General features: G+C 41.0%; 1 protein-coding gene across 1 annotated transcript in view; it reads right to left on the bottom strand.

Moving 5' to 3' along the window:
* The window catches only part of ACOT12 (acyl-CoA thioesterase 12), a 52805-nt gene that overhangs the window by 1018 nt on the left and 37035 nt on the right, over window positions 1-14752 (bottom strand). Inside the window, exons 11-14 of the mRNA XM_060235746.1 lie at window positions 8810-8893; window positions 6516-6646; window positions 5159-5287; window positions 2739-2865 (exon numbers count right to left, since the gene is read on the bottom strand). Of these exons, the coding sequence (XP_060091729.1) occupies window positions 2739-2865; window positions 5159-5287; window positions 6516-6646; window positions 8810-8893 (471 nt within the window). The remainder of the gene's footprint in view (window positions 1-2738; window positions 2866-5158; window positions 5288-6515; window positions 6647-8809; window positions 8894-14752) is intronic.

The raw sequence follows: 14752 nt of genomic DNA, 5'->3' as shown, positions 1-14752 counted from the left end.
GATGTACTGGGGGGGGGGGGGTGTTTGACACTCAGAATGTAGTGTACTGCCTTTGTCTGGGAACGTGTGAGAACATTTAAATCCCTTCCCATGTGAGTTTGCAAGTTTCAGTGCAGCACTATTACAACTATGAAAATATGAAGCAGCCCATACCATCAGTTTACTATCTAAATTTTTGTAGAGCTCCTTGGTTTCACACACAGAAGACAATTTGCTAACACTTAACATCCTTTCCCTGGAGAACTTTGGATCTTTTACAAGTACAGCCACTGAGATGGCTTTTCAATCTGGCAGCCTTGTGAGGAAGAAGATTTAAGAAAAATATTTTGGTTGACCACTCATTGGATCCAGCAATGGACAAGCAGAAACAGACACTTTTTAAATAAGTAGTGTCCAGAAAACCACACAGGAGCTACAAGGAGCATTGTTTTAAAGGTCTGAAAGCTCAGAACATAGTGCAGATGGATAAAGGGCTCCTACCTTCCTCCTCTGTGCCATTTCCCAACCTGAAAAAGACTTAGGATGTGTGTGTGGAAGAACTGTTGGCCTCATTTTGGAGCTTCATATGCACTGAATACTACCCATGTAGCTCCAACATGTGGCAGATCACTCCCCAGGGCTTGGGAAAATAGTGTAAGAAGAAAAGGCAGGAGCCCTTCTTCCTCCCTGTCAAGCCAAATTGGACTGCAAACTTTTAAAATGATGTTCCCTGCAGCTTTGTGACGGCAGGGAAAAAGAGTCTGTACTTGTTTAGTTAATTTATTGTGTAGTCTGGCACTTGTCCAAGTAGAACTGTGCTAAGGTCTTGTGTAATACCTAATATGTGAAACCAAGACCTTTTGTAATACCTAACACTGTATCTTACTGTGTCCAGAAACTTCTTGACTGTGTTTAACTTAGTGCAATGGGCTATGTGAAGAAACACATTTTTTCTTTGGAGGTTTGAAATGAGCAAAGCCTTAACTTAGTTTTAAGGGTTTTTTCTCTCTGGGCAGAGAAACGGCAGGAAGGGGGCGGGGAGGAAGTCCAATTGCTTTACAGATGTACCTCAGCCCTCCTTTGTAGTAATGCTAATAGAACTAGCAGGAGAGATGGTGGGTCAGCTCTCTCCCCTTCTTCAAGCAGGGAACAGAGATCTGGGGGAACTAAATACTAGAAAAACTTCAGGAAGGAAATTTCTGGAAACTTCAGGAAATACCTCTCTCACAGGGTCAGCAGGAAGGGAAAGGGAAGAAATAAAACGCTCAGGAGGGAAGGGGCCCTATGTGCTGAGTCCATCAGAGCAGATAGAACTCTTAATGGAGGTCTGGAGGTGGCAGCCATTTGAGCACGTGCTGCCCTGGAGAACTACAGGACGCTCCAAGGTAATCTCTGTAACTTCTTAAACTAAAGCGCCTGTCCTATATTTTAACAACTGATATGACATGTATAGAGTGGATAGAGGATTTGCATTTTACCCATTTCTTCTGAATTGCTCTATCCGGTGGCTTGGCTAAAAGCATGGTTGTGAACATTTTATTTTTAATAAATACTTCATAACGTTTTGATGCTGGTAGTTGTTCTTTGTACCACCAAAGACCTACACTGTTTTTGATACATTTATTTTAGAAGGTGTGCTGGGAGAAGGCCAGCAGTTGGCTATTCCTCCAGGTGTGCACAGGGCAGTAAAAGGCCCCTGTGGTAACCAGGCACTGGGGAGGGGAGACAGAGGCAAAGCCTCAGATCTTGGGAGAGAAGCTGGGAGTCCTGATTTTCCCAGTGGGCAATTCCTTACAAAGGTCAGGTGGTGATGGCAAGAGCAATAGAAAAGCCTCATGGTGTTGGGAATACCTTTGAGGGCAAGGTGGAACTGGGCCTACAGGCCAGAGCCAGGCCCATTCTGTCACAGGCTATCATGAGCTCCCACCCCAACCACACACTTGTGCAAGGACCTTGGTGCACATGGAAATCTTCTCATTCAAGCTGATCACCAAACCAACTCTCTTTATTAGGCATTTATCAAGCTTATTACCATACCCAAACAATATGTAGTGTACTACGTTCATTTCCCTAAACTGCAAATAATAAAAGGTTCAAGAGACCTCAATCTCCATATGATACCACATTAATTGGTAAGAGGGGGCACAATGTAACGTGTATGAATAGTGATGAAAGGGAAATACCACATTTTGATCTAAAAACTAGCTACTTTTTGGGTTATGCACATTTGTAATATTTGGAAACAACCCATTTCTGGTTATCTGAATCCCCCGTCAGTGTGAGAATAAGAGCAGTGTAGTGGTTAGATGAGGACCTGGGAAAACCAGATTGGAATCCCTACTCTGCTGTGGAAGCTTGCTAGGTGACATTGGGTGATGCTTGCCAGTCACACTTACCCTAACCTACCCCATATGGTTGTTCTAAGAATAAAATGGAAGTGAGAACCATGTAAGTTGCTTTGGGCTCTTAACTGGGGAGAAATGTAAATGAAAAAAACAATATCCGATTCATGGTGAGATTGCTGGTTTCAGGTGCAGCTGCTTCAACAAGAAGGAAGCTGAATCCATCTCACACCTTGACATTTTGTTTTAATCGGTGGGATTTCTATTTTGCTTGGAGTGCTAGGTATGGAAATTACATGCACCATTTACATGTGTGATTGATGTCATCAAGCAAACGTCTTTAGTATGTCACTATATGTAAAACATGTATGATATGATATATAAAACATATCAAAATAGAATTATATAGCTTCTTACCAAAGAATTGTTGCCTTCACTGTAGATCAAGAATCCTGCACACTCTATTTGACTTCTGCAGTAGTTTTGGTTAAAAGGTGGAACACACGTCAAGTCAACTGACCTTGCAGCTATTACGTAGGGATCACTTAAGTTTAATAGAAACAGTGTTACCATCAAATCCCACCAATAGTTTCCATTTTGAAGCTGATTTAGGATCTCTGAAGACAATAATTGTTCAGTTTTTGTCTTTGTTTTGTTTAAGCATGTTTGAACTGCAGTGAACAGAATATTGTTATTTTTGTTGTTCATGAGATACTCTCTTGGTAAAAATAAAGAGAGGCAACAATTTCTCATGCACAGGGGCGTTCAAGAAGAAGAACCAAGAAAATTCTTTACAACTTTCCCCTCCCCCTCAACATGCTTCCTTCCTTAGGTCCATTGAATTGGCTTCCAAATGAATATAACTCTTGTAATTACTGCAGCTGCCACGACAAAGACCTTGGCACTTAAATTCCCCAGGTCTGAACACCCACAGAGAGACCAGCATTCTGAAACCCAGCTGGAATTGGTTCACAGATATATCCAGAATTCAATACTACATATTGGGTAGTCCAGAAAAAACCCTATGCATCTGACCCAGTCTTCCAGGTGCAATTTCCTTACACCCAGGGCTTTTTTTTGTAGCAAAGCTCCTTTGACTATTAGGCCACACACCCCTGATGTAGCTATCCTCCTGAATCTTACAGTAAGCCCTATAAGCTCTTGGAAGATTGCTGAGTAGCATCAAAGAACTGTCCTAATAGTCATGTTAAAGAACCTACAAGCTAGGCTTCAGCAGTATGTACATCGGGAACTACCAGAAATTCAAGCTGGGTTTTGGAGAGGTAGAGGAACTAGAGATCAAATTGCCAACATTCGCTGGATTATGGAGAAAGCACGGGAGTATCAGAAAAACATCTATTTCTTCTTCATTGACTATGCTAAAGCCTTTGATTGTGTGGATCACAACAAACTGTGGCAAGTCCTAAAAGAGATGGGAGTACCAGACCACCTCACCTCCTGAGAAACCTATATAAGGGTCAAGAAGCAACTGTCAGAACAGGATATGGAACAACTGATTGGTTTAGAATAGGAAAAGGAGTTCCACAAGGATGTATATTGTCACCCTGCTTATTTAATTTATATGCAGAGTACATCATGTAAAATGCTGGCCTGGATGAAGCACAAGCTGGAATTAAGATTGCCAGGAAAAACATCAACAACCTCAGATACGCTGATGACACTACTCTAATGGCAGAAAGTGAGGAGGACCTAAAGAACCTCTTGTTGAGGGTGAAAGAGGAGAGCACAAAGTAGGCTTGAAACTCAACATCAAAAAAACTAAGATCATGGCATCTGGTCCCATCACACCTTGGCAAATAGAAGGGGAAGACATGGAAGTAGTGACAGACTTCACATTTCTGGGATCCAAGATCACTGCAGATGGTGACTGTAGCCATGGAATCAAAAGACGTTTGCTCCTTGGGAGAAAAGCTATGGCGAACCTGGGCAGTATAATAAAAAGAAGAGATATAATCCTGCCAACAAAAGTCCGAATAGTCAAAGCGATGGTATTCCCAGTAGTAATGTATGGCTGTGAGAGCTGGACCATAAGGAAAGCGAAGCGCAGAATAGATGCTTTTGAGATGTAGTGCTGGAGAAGACTCTTGAGAGAGCCCCTTGGACTGCAAGAAGATCAAATCAGTCAGTCCTAAGGGAAATCAACCCAGACTGTTCCCCTGAAGGTCAGATGCTGAAGCTGAAATACTTTGGCCACCAAATGATAAAGAAGCACTCGCTGGAGAAGATCCTGATGTTAGGAAAGACAAGGTAAAAGAAGAAGGGGATGGCAAAAGATGAGATGGCTGGACAGTATTACCGATGTAACAAACACAAATTTGAGCAGACTTCAGAGGATGGCTGAAGACAGGAGGGCTTGGCGTGACTTTGTCCATGGGGTCGCAAAGAGTCGGACTTGACTGTGCAACTGAACAATAAAAAGGAATAAATCACATATTTCTGAAAGGTATATCATACCTAATATGCAAAGAAGTTCCTGCTACAAAAAAACCCCTGCTCACAGCTTAGCACAGAATGTGGAAACGGATCCAAAACACTTGTGCAAAGTGAGTAAACAATGCTGCTTAAACTGGGGACTCTGCCCAGTTTCAAGCCTAAATTTGTCAAAAGTAAACTTTGAAGTATCAGGTATGATATACCTTTCAGAAATATATGATTTATTCCTATTAGGGTAGTTCTTTGATGCTAGCTACTCAGCAAGCCTGTGCAAGTTCGAAATATTTAAGGAAAAAATATCTTACCAGGATTCTTAAACAATGTAATTATTCTGCTGATTTCTAGTAAAGAGTTAGGACTTGTGGATTATTTTCTATACTTACCCAGTCTTACAGGGTTTTCTTCGAGATACAAGAATTAAAAAGTCATTAGAGTTATTTCCATTAACTGATGGGGATGTAATGGAGTATATTTTGTCATCTTCTGTTACATTCCGCACAATTCTAGAAGTTCTGCACACAGAAATGGAGTTCAGTATCAATTAAAGGAAGCTTGTAATGATCTAAATTGGGGCTGGAATGATACAGTATCTGGTCAGATTAAAGAAATACTGAATCTGGGCAGCAGAGCTTCTTGGCTGAGCTTATGCCACAAGTTACTTCACTTTTTAGCAGACAGCGCAGCAGATCAAGAAGAAAAAAAGAAGAGAGAGGCAGTTTAAACCTATTTCTATAACGCTGCCTAACCAGTTCTAACTTAATGTCTCTCTGCTTCCTCTCTTGCCCATTTTTAAATGCCTTACTGCTACCAATTTTAAAATACATTTTATACATACTTGAGAATTATCATATTGTACTGTAGCAATAACAGTTTTATTTTGGCATGTAACATTTGGGAGCAAATAGCTCAGGTTCTGAAAGACTGCCGTCCTAAGGATACTTTCCTGGGAGTAAGGCCCATTTCATTGAATAGACCTGAGTAGGATTCTGACAAGGTCTGCTTAGGATCACACAGTAAGACTACAATCCTGAGGCCATTTATCATTAAATTGTCTGAGCCCATATCTGCAGGAATTTCCTGAAATCTGTTTTTGACAACACGTGTATTATAGGTGACAGTTTTTAGAATACCCTGACATCTATATGGTTTTGCTTTGGATGGTTTCTGCTTCCAGGAAGTTGAATAACAGTTACTGGTTCCTAAAATGGTTATACATATCCTTAGATAAAAGACTGAAGTATCTTGCTTGCCACTGAGTAAGCTCTTGCTTTCTAACCAATCCACTCACCACAAGATTCTTCTTTTACTAATATGAACTCAGAACTATTTTTTGTATCCCTTATCTAAATCATCTCTATTGGTATTCTAATTTCCTCACTGAAATGTTACTTAAACCTCTTTGACAAGTTATTTTTTCTTAACTATGTCTATCAAGACCACTTTTAAATGTGCCCTGACCTGGATAGGCCAGGCAAGGCCGATCTTGGAAGCTAAGCAGGGCTGACTCTAGCAAGTACTCAGATGGGAGACCTCTTTGGAACACCAGCAATCAGGAGGCAGGGTTTTTATTCAGCCACCTCTCTGACTATCCTCCATGCCCCCAGTAGGGGTCAGTCACCAGAAGTCACCATGACTTCCAGAAACGCATGCGCATGCATACACACACACACAAATACTGTCTAAGGCTACTTTAAATGTGATAATGAGATCTAGCAATGGCTTAGGAATAGTTATGCTTACAAATAGTATTTGTCCCAATGCGTCTGGTGTGTGAAGTCAGATAAAAGGGAAAAGGCTAGTTCTGATAGTATTTGTACTTCCATTTCAACTTTGATTGCCATAGCATCTTCTTCTAGAGAGAATACTTTAATCTGAAACAAAATTTGTATGTGTTTTTAAAACCACAATTCTAAAATCAAATGAAAAAATAGCAATGTGTATTTGTAAAAATGATTATACTGTTTAAAAGATTTCGGATCAGCAACTATATATTACAATATACTTCATAGGTTTTAAGACAAATGCTGCTAACTGAACATGTTAGTAACTTTATCAGTAGAGGGAGCAGATATAATTGTAACAGAAGTACTACAGATATAGAATGCAGTAAAATAAATAGAAGGGAAGATGCTCTAAGTGGAAGACAGAGAATAACAGTGGTAGAAACAAAGTGAGTCCAGTGGCAGCTTTAAGATCAACAAATTCTGGCTATAAGCTTATATCAAAGGTTCTTAAAGGTTTCACTGGATTCAAACTTTGTTCTGTTGCATCAGACCAACATGGCTATTCACCTGAAGCTATCTTAATGGTTGAAACAGTTATATCGTAACTAGAGCTGATGATGTAAAGTAAAGGAGTAATAGTACAGATACAACATACCATGAAGTAGGAAAAAATAGAATGGGTTAAGTGTTTTGTATAACCTATTGCAATATGCTCTACTTGGGGCTACCCTTGAAGACCATGAAGAAGCTGCAGCTAGTGCAGAACGCTGTGGCTAAAGTGTTGGTCTGGGCCAGCTAACTAAGATCATGTGATCCCCAACTGTAGCAATCTCCTCCAGAGCCAAATTCAAGGCATTGTTTTTTAGCTTTAAAGCCTTACATAATTGGGACTAGGGTATCTGAAAGACCTTTTCACATATGTTCCTGCCCTGGAAAACATCACAGGGTGAGGCCATCCTGACTGTCTCATCAAACAAAGAACTTTCTTTGGTGGTTACACAAGAGAGGGCCTTTTTGGTGACAGCCCTATGATTTTGGAACAAGCTTCCCTGAGAAGTGTGTCTGCTTCCCTCACTTTTGATCCTTTGGAGGCAGTTGGAGATGGTTTTATTTACAACTGCATTTGAATAACAGTCCTAAATTGTGATATTAAATGTTGGTTTTGATGTATTTTATTCTATTTTATGTATTTTATCTTGTAATTCACCTTGAGCTCCATAAGGAGGAAAGTTGGCTAATATTTTTTTAAAAAAATAAACACTGTGCCTTATCTTCTGTGATCTGGTGTTCTTATTTAAATCATGTACCACACTTGCTTCATCTACTTACACGAGTGAAACGGATTTTTAAAAAACAAACAAACCTAATTTTGAACTGAACAGTTTGGACTCTGTACACATGAATTATTATATGGAACACGTTAATATCTTCAGAAAAGTTTAATGAGCATTCTGTGGGTTTGGGGCTTTGCCTCATACAGTTTGCACTAACATAAATGGGAAGTAATACTATTTACCCTAGCCCTTTTCATCAACCACTTTAATAACTCCATAGAAGAATCATTCCAGTTACATGAAATCAGTTTTCCTTTTCCGTCATAAAAAAAGATTCACAGAAACTGCAATATATGCCAATTTCAAGCACATGTCAAAGAGCTCACAGTGTATTCCTAAAAAGAATTACAGTAGGAGTATGTGCTTGGTATATAGAGTCAAATAAATACCAAAAATTATCAGTATACCTTACATGGATTGGGACTAGGGTATCCGAAAGACCTCACATACCTTATTGGTATTTATTCAGATGAATATATCAAACAATCTAATTCAGCTATTGAAATAGCTGCATCCAAATAAAAGCTGATATTAGTCAGCTTTTATTTGGGTGCCATTAAAAGGCATTTAAACTTAATTTAAACGGACTGATTCTCAATTATACTCTACCCTATGGGAACAATCCCCATAGGGTATAATGGAGCCAAATAAATTCCAATACAATACCAATACTGATATTAGGGAATGTTCAAGAATACCAATATTTTTGGGGTCCAATATTTTTCAGGTCAAATCAGGGGAAAATATATTTTTTGCACACACCCCTAATTACACCTGTCTAAAAATGATTTTTTTGGCACACACTCCTAAATTACACCTGTCTAAGCTTGCTGAGGTCAATTAGCTTAATCTACATGACACTGTTTTGTTATTATTTTGCATTCTGTTTATGGCTGAGTGTGAGAAATACAGATTCACATTAATTCCTCTAGAATAGCAGGGATATTTTCATGTAGTTCTCCCATAAATTACTTACACAGTCTAGAGTTCTAGTTATTGCCCATCCAGGTTTTGCTGCCATTGTAGTCAGTGCTGCAATATTGCTGTTGATTATGTTTTCCTGAAATGTAAGATAAGACAACAGTCATTAACAGAAAATACAATTCCTCAGATTTCCTCCCATCCAAATAATAACCAGGGCCACAACTTGATGGCACTTTACACACACATGCTTAAGTGAAACCCATTCTCCTAGGTTCAGGGAGAAAATTCCAGTTTGGGAAGCAGTGTTATCTTTCCTTCCCCTCCAGTCATGGACCACCCCTTCCCCCACACACACTAGATCACCATAAGACATCAAGACCACTTTATTTGCACGTTTTCAGCAAACAGTATCTCCAAGAGAAACACCTCACATGAAACAGTATCTCCAAGAGAAACACCTTGTATACAAGGAATGGTGGAAGTTGCCATAAAGGTTATCTTGTACTTGGACACTTAATTTAATACAAATCCTAGCAGAAAATGAGCAAAGATTCCATTGGAGAAAAGGAACAGGAATTAGAGTAGTTGTGTGCTGTTGTTGACAGCATTAACAGAAGAGAAGAGATTCCTTCACTCAGAGTGGATTACAATCTTTCCCTTCCCTTCAACGTTTCTCCAAGCTAAACAGCCCCAAGTGTTTTAACCTTTCTTCATAGGGAAAGTGATCCAAACCAAGTGTTTTAACCTTTAAACATTCTAGTTGCCCTTTTCTGGACTTTTTCCAATGCTATAATGTCCTTTTTGAGGTGCTGTGACCAGAAATGTACACTGTATTCCAAATGAACCCGCACCATTATGATACTGGCTGATTTGTTTTCAACCCGGGGCACTATGATACTGGCTGATTTGTTTTCAATTCCCTTCCTAATAATTCCCAACATGGCGTTGGCCTTTTTTATTGCAATTGCACACTGTCTTGACATTTTCAGTGAGTTATCTACCATGACCCAAGATCTCTTTCTTGATCAGTCTCTGCCAGTTCACACCCCATCAACTTGTATTTGTAGCTGGGATTCTTGGCCCCAAATGTGCATTACTTTGCACTTGGTCAGATTGAACCTCATCTGCCACGTTGATCACCCAGCCACAACAGATCCCTTTGGAGTGCCTCACAATGTATATAACAATTGTTTAGATTTTTAACTGTAAATTATGATATGTTAATTTTAATGTTTAATTTTAGATTCCATGTTAGTTTTATATGTTGTAAGCCGCCCTGAGCCACCTGGTGGGAAGGGCGGGATATAAATCTTAGATAAATAAATAAATAAATAAAAATCCTCTCTGGTTCTCACCACCCTGAACAATTTAGTGCCATCTGCAAACTTAGCCACTTCACTGCTTACTCTCAACTACAAATCATTATAAAGAGCATGGGACCCAGTACTGAGCCCTGCGGCACCTCACTGCTTACCATCCTCCACTGCGAAGATTGCCCATTTAGACTCACTCTCTGCTTCCTATTAATTAGCCAGTTTTTGATCCACAAGAGGACCTGTCCTTTTACTCCATGACTCTTGAGCTTACTAAGGAGCCTTTGATGAGGAACCTTATCAAAAGCTTTCTGGAAGTCAAGATAAACAACATCTATTGGGTCCCCTTTGTTCACGTTTGTTCACCCCCTCAAAGAACTGTAACAGGTTGGTGAGGCAAGATCTTCCCTTACAGAGCCCATGCTGAGTCTTCCTTAATAACTTGTGTTCATCAATGTGTTCACCTACTCATGCTGTCCTTGATAATGGTTTCTACCAACTTTCCTGGTATTGAAGTCAGACTGACTGGCCTGTAATTTCTTGGATTTCCTGTGGAACCCTTTTTAAAGATGGGGGTGATATTTGCTATCTTCCAGTCCTCAGGAATGGAGGCAGGTTTCAATGAAAGAATACATATTTTTGTCAGGAGATCCACAAGTTCAACTTTGAGTTCTTTCAGAACTCTGGGATGTATGCCATCCGGACCTGGTGACTTATTAGTTTTTAATTCATCAATCAGATGTAGAACCTCCTCTCGTCACCTCAATCTGATATGTGTCACGAGCTGGGGCCGGGTCAGGCAAAGTCCAGGGGCAGTCCAAGGTCTGTAGCTGGTGAGCAAAGAGGGTCCAAGGCGCCAAAACCAAATCACAGTCCAGGTATCGCAGGTCAGAGGTTCAGAAGCCGAAGTCAGGGGGTCCAGAAGTCAAAGCCAAAGTCAGGGGGTCCAGAAGCCAAAGTCAAAAGCTGAAGTGGATGCTAGAACATCAGGTAAGTGACTAGTTGCTTCCACAAAGCCTCCTCCCAAAGCCCACAGCTATATAGCCCTCTGCTGTCTGTTGCCCATTTGGGCTAATTGCTGGCTCAGAGAGGCAGCCAGGATCCTGCTGAGACTCAAGCATCCTCACTCCTAGAAGGGCCAGAATCCTTTCAAAACTCAGGGCTCAAGGAGCGTCTTGCTCGTGAGCGTGCCACCCTCCTCCGATCCCTGAGGTTCTGACGAAGGCGGTCACGCACACGAGCCACCCGAGAGGGCGAGGCAGGGGGGCTTGGATCTTCTCCAGCAGGAGGCAGGGGTACTGGTGCAGGTGGCAAGGGCACAGTTTCTTCCGCAGGCTCAGCTTCTTCTGCAGGGTCCCCAGTACCCATGACACTATGTTTGTCTCCTCAGTCCCTCAGCCACCCTGCCCAGCACATGAAAGACATTGTTTTGCCTCCACAGGGCAGACAAACAGCATATGGAGTAGGAAAAATAGTTCTGTAGCTTTAAGCGCTTAGGAATCAGAGGGTATGTTGTTTTTGGGTAATGGTATGGAGATAGTATGGAGAATAGCCTCTTATTGGTTAATGTAGGAATGCCTTTCCAACTCCTAATGAGCCCAGGAAAATTTGTTTTAGGTTTTATTACTTTTTGTGTAGTCTCTATTAGCTGTAGAATCCATCTCTTTTTCACCACGAGACACCAGGAGCTATGATTCAAAATAAGACCTCTTTAATTATTGTCAAGACTCCCCGTAGTTCAAAGAGCACAAACGGTCCACTTTATAAATGGTTGTTTATTGACCCTTGACAACAAGTTACAGGCATGGCAACTTTTGCAAAGACTGGTAAGGCGGGCAAATTGCCCCCTTACATAGGTTATCTTAAACCGTTATACCTTTGAAAGCAAGTAGGAAGCAAAAGTGGGAAACGCTTATCCCTCCCCCCCCAAGACATCTTCCATCCCTTTCCAGGTGCATCTTGGCTATCAGTGTGGCCTTGGTATCCCTTAGCAACTCTGCAGGCCAGTTGGAAAGAATTTGTATAATTGTTACAAAGAGATAAGCAGAGCAGCAATAGAGCAAAGCAGCAGCACTGAGCACTGAAACGAGGCTTGTTTCTTAACAAAAAAAAAGGCAATTATTAGGGTTGCCAGGTCCAATTCAAAAAATATCTGGGGACTTTGGGGGTAGAGCCAGAGGACTTTGGAGGTGCAGTAAGGAGACATTGGGGTGGAGCCAGGAGCAAGGTTGTGAATAGAACAAATGAACTCCAAAGGGAGCTTTGGCCATCACATTTAAAGGGACTGTACACCTTTTAAATTCCTTCCCTCCATTGGAAATAATGAAGGATAGAGGCACCTTCTTTTAGAAGACGACGACATTGGATTTATATTCTGCCCTCCACTCAAGAGTCTCAGAGCGGCTCACGATCTCCTTTATCTCCCTCCCCCACAACAGACACCCTGTGAGGTGGGTGGGGCTGAGAGGACTCTCACAGCAACTGCTCTTTCAAGGACAACCTCTGCCAGAGCTATGGCTGACCCAAGGCCATGCCAGCAGGTGCAAGTGGAGGAGTGGGGAATCAAACCTGGTTCTCCCAGATAAGAGTCCGCACACTTAACTACTACACCAAACTGGCTCTCGTTTTAGGGCTCATGGAATTGGACTGCCCCTAGTCCAATCTTTTTGAAACTTGGAAGGTGTTTTGAGGAGAGGTACTGGATGCTTTGCTGAAAATTTGGTGCCTCTAGCTTAAAATGCAGCCCCCCCCCATAGCTCCACATACCCACAGATCAATTATCCATTATACCCTATGGAATCAGTTTCTGTAGGGAATAATGGAGTGCCCAGCAGACATTCCCCCCCCCACTTTCTGATGACCATGAAGTGGGGGGAGGGCCTCCAATCCCCTGCCCCCACCTGGGGATTGGCAACCCTAGTCATTATAGTCAGGTCACAGTGAGTAAACAACCAACTGTATATTTGGGAGCTTGATAAAGATTATTCAAGTTCTTATGTGTTTGTCTGTTGATCACACCTAAAAAACAAGACAGACATCACATCTTGAACTCAATTTTGTTGCACTGAGCTTTGAGGGAAGATTTGGTTTCACAGCTGGAGATTCGCTCTGATCATTGCCTAAAAGTATGTGTGACCGTGGCCACAGAAAAGAGGATCTTGTTAAAATGGTCTGCCTGTGGATGTTCATGGATCATATTGAATTCCAGAATGCACTGAGGAATGATGCTGGTGGAAAATTCATACTGAATGGTGCATGAAGTAACTTGGAAGTTGGAACAGATAAGGTATTTGTTCCTCTTGTCTCAAAAGTTCTGATGCTATTGCAAAGTTTATTGCTAACAAAATATTGTGACTATGCTTGGATCTTGATGTTATCAATGTGGAGTTGGATGTCATCAATATGCTGGTGACACTCAACTCTAACTCTTTATCCAAATGGCCTGCTGAGGTGATACAGGTCCTAAAACACTGTCTGCTGTGGTCAGTTATCTAAGAGTGTACAAACTGAAACTAAATCCTGGCAAGATAGAAGTAATGCTGGTTGGGAAGGCACAGATCTAGAAGGACATTTTGCTCCCCAATTTTGATGGGGTTCAGCTGACCTTTGCTGATTTGGTAAGAACCTATATTGGATCCAACACTACTGTTATAGAAGCAAGTTAATGCAGCTGCAAAAAACAGTTTCTTCCAACTTTAGCCTAGAAGATGCCCCCCTACCTTGGCCATCATAACACTGAGACTAGAGTAATGTAATGGACTCTACATACGTCTCCCTTTCAAATCAACTCAGAGGCTCCAGTTGGTATGGAATGCAGTAGCTCAGTTATTATCAGTAACTAGGTGGAGAATATACATTGCTCCCATTCTGCAGTGATTCTATTGGGTGCCCATCAGCTACCAAGTTCAATTCAAGATACTGGGGCTGTGATCACACACACTAAATAATGCACTTTCAATCCACTTGCAGTGCATTTTCAAACTGGATTTTACTATGTGAACTGGCAAAATTCAGTTGAAAAGTGGATTGAAGTACATTATTTGTGTGATCGCAGCCTGATCAGGGTCTTCTGCAGGAACCACTGTCCACATGGGCAGTATCAAGAACTGCCCATACACAAGCATTCTGTGTAACAGCCCCCATATTATGGAATGGCCTGCCTGATGAAGTCAAGAAAGCTCCTACTCTTGTGGCATTCTGCAAATTATAAGAAAACTGAATTATTCAGGATGACATTCTTCCAAAGGTTACAGGACTCTACTGTAACAGAATGGTTCTGAAAAATGCTGACTCTGGACTATACCACTGTGTACAATACACACATATCTGCTGCTGTATTATCCTACTATAAAATTTCTGCATGGTTTCAACTTCTCATTTTAATATTTATGCTTTGTTTAGATTTCTGCTTGGTTTCAAAATTCCACAGTCTTAATTGTATTACATTGCTTTTTGGATGCCTCATCCTGTTGATTGCACTGAGTTACAATGAGCATCAGGGGAAAAGATGGTCTATAAATATCATAAATAAAATAATTTACCCTGAGTGGCATATAGGAAAATAAGGCAATCCTTCATTGCTTCTTTATTTGCTTTCTCTACCACTTGGTAGAAATGGAAATGAAGTTCTGACTAGAAATTATACAGTGTAGACCTGCTTAATGTTCATATTTAGGATCACT

The sequence above is a fragment of the Heteronotia binoei genome, chromosome 4 (assembly GCF_032191835.1).
Source record: "Heteronotia binoei isolate CCM8104 ecotype False Entrance Well chromosome 4, APGP_CSIRO_Hbin_v1, whole genome shotgun sequence".
NCBI classification, from domain to species: Eukaryota; Metazoa; Chordata; class Lepidosauria; order Squamata; family Gekkonidae; genus Heteronotia; species Heteronotia binoei.
Note: the sequence above shows the minus strand (reverse complement) of the source record. Positions and strands in the feature narration are given on the sequence as shown.